The sequence below is a fragment of the Trichomycterus rosablanca genome, chromosome 5, assembly GCF_030014385.1.
Source record: "Trichomycterus rosablanca isolate fTriRos1 chromosome 5, fTriRos1.hap1, whole genome shotgun sequence".
Classification (NCBI taxonomy): domain Eukaryota; kingdom Metazoa; phylum Chordata; class Actinopteri; order Siluriformes; family Trichomycteridae; genus Trichomycterus; species Trichomycterus rosablanca.
In genome coordinates this window covers 971,468-979,585 of record NC_085992.1, presented here as the reverse complement: position 1 = coordinate 979,585, position 8,118 = coordinate 971,468, and the positions used below count along the sequence as shown (strand labels likewise).

Sequence of the window (8,118 nt, the reverse complement as noted above, 5' to 3'; positions counted from 1 at the left end):
TCTTAAATTTTTATATTAATGGGTGCAGATTCCCACAGGCACAGTCAAAATCTTGTTATAGCTGCAAATGTGAAAATAACCAACAGGCGAGAAAGATTGTAGTTGTGTGTGTGTGTGTGTGTGTGTGTGTGTGTGTGTGTGTGTGTGTGTGTGTGTGTGTGTGTGTGTGTGTGTGTGTGTGTGTGTGTGTGTGTGTGTGAGGTGTGGTGTTACTGCCACCTGCTGTTCGATCTATTTAATACACCACAAAGATCTGCACACATTTATTAGTTATTATTATTATTATTATTATTATTATATTTATTACTATTAGTATTATTATTTTATTACTAGTAGTATTATTATTACAGTTATTATTATTATTATTATTATATTTATTACTATTGGTATTATTATTATTATATTATTATTAGTATTATTACTATTATTATATTTATTATTATTATTATACTTATTATTATTATTATTATAGTTATTATTATTATTATTATTATATTATTATTATTATTATTATTATATTTATTATTATTATAATTATTATTATATTATATTATTATTATATTATATTATTATTATATTATATTTATATTTATATTATATATACTGTATATATATATTTTTTTATTATTTTTTTATTATTATTATGACATGAAAGAGAATCACAGCACGTTTTCACACCATCAGGAGGAGAAACAATTCATTTTATTTGTTCAGCAGAAAAAAAGAACATTTACAGCGGAGACTTTTATTTTATTAATTATTAGTTACGGTTTTAACCCTCGATTCACAGCTCGGACGTCACGTTGCTTTATTTTAATACTGACAGTTTATTAGGTTTCAGCTCACAGCAGTCGGACGGAGAGGAAACACGTTAAACCATGCAGGAAAAAATCAACAATCAATGTACAAAACCATCCGTGATCGATTCTCCCTCCATAATAAACAGAGTAACGATCGGTTCAATAAACGAATCTTAACAGAGTCACGACTGGGTTTTACTTTACTCAGGTCTGAAGGAAAAGGAAACGATTACGAGGTGGACAGCTATAAAAATAAATGTGGAAAATAATAATAATAATACTTAATAACAGGAGGTCGGAATGTCGGCAATAAATTATTGTAGTGCAAAAGCTTTTAGCTTCATGCTCGAACCAAAACAAACCGAAGAGACCGAGAGAGGAACTGAGACTAAACGAGGATTCAGATAAAATAAGGACGCCAGTAGAAGTTAGAGACGGAAACACTCGGGTCGATAGTTAGAATCACACTGTGCTTATTCTTCACTCGGGGATTCGCAGGTTCGGGTGAAGCGGGCGCGGTTCCCATCGCTTTAACGAGGTAACGCCACCAGAACATCCACGTAGTTCACCGGGAAGAATCCCGACTGGCCGTTGACCACGCCCTCGTACCAGTTCTCATCGATCTGATTGGTCAGTGTTATGATGTCACCTTCCTTGAAGCGAAGCTCGCCTTCGTTCTCGGGGTCGAAGTCGTACAGGGCGCGGCAGCACGGCTGATCCATCGGAGCTGACGGGGGACAGAGACAGAGATCAGGGCTTCAGGAGGGAAACAAAGTGTTGGGGCGCCAACATCAGAAGATGAAGACCAAGAATAAGCTGGATTGATGACATCACAACATGGATTGTGTTCTATCAACACACCAATAAAATGAGCGGGGCCGCCACTCCACCAACTGGCAGGGATCTAAATGTGCGTAGCTGCTGTTCCTGCTGCTTTCAGGTCGTCCAGCTGGTTTCTCTCTGACCTTCCAGATCAGCACAGATGATCGATGTGCCGGTTTCTATTAGCTGACCGTCAGGGAGAAGGCGACTGGACTGTTCACGCCCCACTGCTACCAAGTTGCCTCTGCTGGGCCCCTAAACGAGGCCCCTAACTCTTTTTTCATCACAGTTGTAAGTTGTTTTGGATGGAAGCCTCTCAATTCAAATTCTGTAAGATAAGCACTGTTTATATGGGCACAGAGAAGTCATTTGTAGTCAGAGACGTCTGATTGTTTTTCTGTTTCTCTTTACAGGAAGGTTCATGTTCCGATCATTCAGTCACAGACGAAGGACACCAACCGGCAGGGATCCAAACATGGGGCCCCTCACACACGAAAAAGGGCCCTCACGTGGCTTCTGAAGCGCGGCCAGAACGTGCCGTGACACAGGCTGGTTTACATTAAGATGAAGAGTGTCGTCATCTGCGCCGGCGGGAAATCTGACAGGATCGAGCAGGTTGTGAAGAGAGGAGCCGGGATTTAAACACACGCCCTCCACCTGGAGCGAATTACGCTCAACGAGGCGCAGGTGACCAAAAACAGAAACCAGAACATCAGTCATCTACAGTGATGATCAGGAAGCTCAGAGAGAAAGCAGCCGGATGACGTGAAAGCAGCAGGAACAACAGCTACACTGAACCGCAGCATCTACATTCATCTCAGTTCGTTCAGACCAATCAGAAACAAGAACACCACGCCCACAGTGAAATACGGTGGTGGGAGCATCATGATATGGAGCTGCTTCTCAAATCGAGTCTTGCGACAAAAGCGCTATAATCAGGTAACAAGGTACAGTGGCCATCAAGTGTTCACTAGCGCCCCCTGGTTGGGTGGACAGGTAAGAACCATCTACTTTTCTGACCATGAATCAGAAACACTTCTGAGGGAACTTGTCCAATCTCTCGGTGTGGATCCTGACCCCTACCTGGCGAGCGTGAGCCGATCCGGCCGTGTCCTACCCCCCCGTTGTGGCTCTCGTTGGGGGTCAGCTCCAGAGAGGTGCGAGGTTTGGGGACGTACTCCTTCCTCGGCTTGTTAGAAGCTTCTCTTATCCTAGAAACAAAGAAACAGGTTTAAGATTTCTATGACGTTTGGATATACCCAGCTCCCTCGTGCACTCTGGCACCACCGGGAGAGAGTTTGGGCGTGTACGGAGGACCACGCCTCTCTCGCTCCGGGTTCTTTCACTACATCTCCAGGCATGTGCAGCAGGGGTCACTGTTGCAGCGACTTCTCCTCCCTCAGACACACAGATAAACGTCTGCTGGGGGCTCAAGCAGGCCGGCAGCACCGCGGGGATCTGAACCCAGCGCACCGTCCCAGTTTGGATATACTCAGCTCCCCTGGGCACCACCGGGAGAGAGTTTGGGCGTGTACGGAGGACCACGCCTCTCTCTCTCCGGGTTCTTCTGCAGCATGTCCGGGCAGCTCCAGCAGGGGTCACTGTTGCAGATAAACGTCTGCTGGGCTGCTCGGGCCGGTCGGCAGCACCGGGTGGATCTGAAGGTTCGGGACCTCAGGACTCCTGCGCCTCTTCTTTTTCTGTGACTGAATGATTGGAACACTTACTTCACAAATCTGCTGGGTCAAAAATATATAGACAGCACGTAATGTTTGGTCCTCCGGTCTTCCCTTCATCTCCCAATTTAGTCACTTCCACTTCCCGCTTGCACAAACCCCGATCTCATCAGGGTTGCCAGATCATCGCACACCCCTCTGCTTCTTATCACTTGTCAGTGTCGTTTTTCCATGGAGAGACGTGCTAAGCTCTATGAGACCACCATGTGAGCACCAGTTCCACTTACAGGATTGTAATACTACCACCAGCGCGTTTTACAGACGCCGCTTTTTCTCCTCCAAACATCTGACCACATAAGATTTTTTAAAGCTTGCTTGATTATGTACAGTGACACCTGTAGCAAATTCCAGCAGATTCTTTTTCATGGCAGAACGTTTGGATTACGCCCGAACATCTGGGGACTTTTCCTCCCTGTGTGAGGAGGACAGTTCGGGTTTTCCTTCCCATTCCAGCATTTCATCCAAATCTAACAAGGGCCTTGCTCAGGGGCCCAACGGGCAAAGTGGTGCTGACCTTCCGATCAACAGTCCAGCACTTAAACCACTGAGCCTAACACTGTAATGCTTGTTGCTCTGGTTAAAGTGCACAGTGGTTGCTCAGGGAGGAGGGTACTGGACTGTTCATCAGAAGGTTGCTAGTTCATGCCCCACTGCCACTAAGCTGCCTCTGTTGGGCCCCTAAACGAGGCCCCTAACTCTTCACTGTGTTTCACAAGTTGTTTTAAACATGTACATGTAAAGACAGAACGATTAGCACCAGTTATATGGGCACAGAGAAGTCACCAGCTGTAGTCCAGGAAGGTTCATGTTCCGATCATTCAGTCACAGACGAAGAACAGCAGCAGGAACCCTTTATAGCCAAAAGTATGTGGACGCCTGACCATGAGCGTGTCAAAAACGAGCGCTATTAAAACAGCAGCCGCTCTCCTGAGAAGACAAGACTCTGGAGTACGCCTGTGGGAATTTGTGCCCGTTCATCAGCTGTTGAGTGGGGCTGAGCTCAGGGCTCTGTGCAGGATGCTGGACCTTCCCTAAACTGTTGCTCACCTCTCGTCCATCTTGCTGGAGAGCTGCTGCAGGATCTCTGCTGCCTGTCGGTGGTAATTCAGCTGAGCCTGAACCAGAGCCGCCAACTGACTCACCTGTTCTACCTGCACACACACACACACACACACACACACACACACACACACACACACACACACACACTCAACTCAAACTCAAACTCAAAAGAAGCTTTATTGGCATGACAAATAAGGACATTCGTATTGCCAAAGCAAGTTACAGGGAAATATAAACAATAAAAATAAGAAAGAACAAAAATATACAGAACAGTTACATGTGCAAAAAATATTATAAAATAGAATAAAATATTAATAAAAACAGTGCAAAATAATAACAATAAAAAGTATAATATTTACAATAATGAGGTAGTAAAACAATCAGTGTGTGTGTGTGTGTGTGTGTGTGTGTGTATGAGACATGGTCACCCACTGTCCCTCACCTGGTGGCAGGTGTGAGTATAGAGTGCTGCTAGTGTGCAGCTCTCTCTGTGCTCCCCCAGTAGGTGGGGCAGTTTGTCGTGGTCTGGGAGGGAGGTGAAGTTGGGGATGATGTTATTAAATTTAGGGAAGAATTGGGAGCGGACGTGGTGGTACTTGGTACACCGGGTGAGGAAGTGCAGCTCCGTCTCTACTGTACTGAGAGTGCAGTGCTGACACGACCTCTCCTCCCGGGGCAGCCAGGACCGGGTGTGTCGCCCCGTCTCCACGGCCAGGTCGTGTGCGCTCAGTCTGTACCTCGTCAGGGTGTTTCTTAATTTAGGGTCGGATACTGTGCTCAGATAGTCTGCTGCACTGTAGTGTCTGTTTAGGGCCAAATAACACTACATTTTACACACACACACACACACACACATATATATATACACACCACACACACACAACACACACAGAGACACACACACACATGCACACAGAGACACACACACACACACACACACACACATGCACACAGAGAGACACACACACACACACACAAAAACACACACGCACACACACACACACACAAAAACACACACGCACACACACACATTCACTTAAAGAACACGCTAGCCCACCACTAAGTTAGAACCTCAGCTCAAGAGACCTTCCCTAAACTGTTGTAAATTTGTGATATACTAATCTAACATTTCACAGTATATAACTGATTTAGTGATGGGTGTGTCTCACCTGAGCTGAGTAATTACGAGGCGTGAAGGTGTGAATAAATATTCAACCCCCTGAACCAACTAATACTCCTCTTTCTGCCTTTGGGAGGTCTAGTGGTGTGGTAACCTGTCAACCGTGCTGAGGGTGTTTTTCCGTTCCTGAGAACTTCAGGAAGCTCCTTCAGATCCATCATGGTCGACACTCGCCGTGTGGAATCTCGAACGCCCCCACCACCACCCCCAGACCCCCCCACAGCGACCCTGTGACCTGGATGAGGTGAGGACCAGGGGGGCGGCACTCATGGTACTCACGTCGCTCTCCAGCAGGTTGAACATGCTCTGCTCGGCGATCTCCTTCGACTCGTCGAACTTCTCCAGCGCCTGCTTGATCTCGTCCTCCATCACTTTACCCTGACGCTTCTTCTTATAGTCGAAGTCCAGACGCCGACCCTCCATCTTCTTCAGGTGGTGCTGGACACAAAACACACCCCCGTGTTACACCCCACAGAGGTAAAGCTGGGGTTCGTTTGGGTTTTTGGACTCAAACTTTTAACCTATGTTACTTGGAAACCACACCGTGTTTCCAAAAGTATGTGGACACGTGACTAGGACTCGAGCACCCTGCACCCACTGCGCCCCATGCAGCTATAACAGCCTCCACTCTTCTGAGAAGGCTTTTTTTGGTCTGAGAGTGTCTGAGAATTTGAATATTTGTGCCAATTCAGTCAAAAGATCAGCATTCCAATTCATCCCAACTGGGTAGCAGGGTAGCAACAACTGGGCACTGATGATCAGTCAGTGTTCCGGTTCATCCCAGAGCTGATGAGTGGGGCTGAGCTCAGGAGTTTCTTGGTTTTTTAAAGCAAGCTTTTCTTCACGTCTTTATAGAGCTCGCTCATGCTGAAGCGGTAAAGGGCCTTCCCTAAACTGTTGCTGCAGTAAAGGGTTAAAGTTTCTATAGGAACACCACGACACCATCCTACAAACTCCAAAAAAAGTCAGAGAAGCATCCACACTTTTACGCTCTAACAGAGAACTGAGGAGGAGAACGTGAGCTCATCTGTCCGTGAGCTGAAGCTGAGGTGAAGCTGAGGTGTGGCTGAGGTGTGGCCGTACCTGGATCTCCTTCACGTCTTTATCGTGGAGGTTCTGCAGCGGGTCGATGAAGTTCTGCTTCACCTCGATGTCTAACGCGTCCTTCACCTCGCCCAGTTCCCTCATCGCCTCTCCGGAATCGATCAGAGCCAGACCTGCACACACACACACACACACACACACACACACACACACACACACACTGTCAGCAGGAGACAGATCTGGACTGCAGGCAGGCCGGTCAAGCACACGCACTCTGTAAAAGACGTCACCTTGATGGCAGCGTGTTCCTTCACACATGTGCAGGTCACCCATGCTGTGGGCACTGATGCCCCCCTGTACCATGACAGATTTTGGATTTTGCACCTTTCACTGATATCAGTCGGGATGGTCCTTTTTGTCTTTGGAACATAGAACCCAAAAACAAGCTGAACCGTGGACTCATCTGACCACAGCACTGTGTCCACTGTCTTTCGGTCCATCTGAGATGAGCTCAGGCCCAGAGAACTCTGAGGTGTTTCTGTTTCTCTGTGTTTAATAGAGGTTGTGTTTCTTGATGCAGCGGCGACCTGGGTTAAGTACTGATGGTTTTCTGAAGCGCTCCCGAGCTCATGTTTGTGTATTTATATTTATCACAGTATCGTGACGGTTTCTCATTTAGTCTTTCCACAATATCATGGACAGTAGATGGTAAACGATCTAAATCATTTATAATCCTGCAGTGAGAAATGATCTTTCTGAGCTGATTGATTCTCTGATATAGTTTGGAACACGGTGGTGAGCCACGCCCCACCATCGCTCGTACAGACCGATCCTGATCCAGGTGGATCCTTTTATACCTGATCATGATTCCCTCACCTGCTCACTGTGGAACCTTTCAAACATTTCATTAACTTTACACTCACATTCTGCCTCCGTCCCAACTTTTTTGGAGTCTGTTAGAGCATCACATTTTAAACCTGCTTCTGTTTACAAACTACAATGAAGTTGATCAGAGAAACATTGGAAATCTTTTCTTTCTACTTTTATCAGTGACATAAAGATTGAAGAGAATGAAACACTGCATTTTACTGCAAACGTCCCAACTTTTTATGGAAATGTGGTTAAAATAATTAAAATACATTATTTACAATAATAAAAACAGTTAATTTGGAAACCATCACCATCATTCCAGGTAAATTCTTTCACCCTCCACTAGATGGCAGTGTGAGACTGTTTTTGGTCAAAAGTATGTGGACATGCCTTTCTGAGCATTTAAGTTCAGGTGTTCTAATCACAGCCAGTGCTAACATCTGTGTGGAACAGTTTGGGGAAGGTCCTCTAGCACTGCAGCATAAAAGTGAGCTTTATAAAGACTTGGTTTGACTCATTCAATGTGGAGAAACTCGAATGGGCACAAATCCCCACAGACACACTCTAGAACCAAGAGCCAAGAGTGGACTTGGTTACAGCTGGA

General features: G+C 45.8%; 1 protein-coding gene across 1 annotated transcript in view; it reads right to left on the bottom strand.

Annotated features, from left to right (window-relative positions):
* Window positions 1-680: 680 nt before the first annotated feature.
* sh3gl2a (SH3 domain containing GRB2 like 2a, endophilin A1) overlaps window positions 681-8,118 on the bottom strand; it is a 26,946-nt gene continuing 19,508 nt past the window's right edge. Inside the window, exons 5-9 of the mRNA XM_062995471.1 lie at window positions 6,684-6,817; window positions 5,880-6,038; window positions 4,406-4,509; window positions 2,706-2,833; window positions 681-1,527 (exon numbers count right to left, since the gene is read on the bottom strand). Coding sequence (XP_062851541.1) covers window positions 1,331-1,527; window positions 2,706-2,833; window positions 4,406-4,509; window positions 5,880-6,038; window positions 6,684-6,817 — 722 coding nt within the window. The 3' untranslated portion in view covers window positions 681-1,330. The remainder of the gene's footprint in view (window positions 1,528-2,705; window positions 2,834-4,405; window positions 4,510-5,879; window positions 6,039-6,683; window positions 6,818-8,118) is intronic.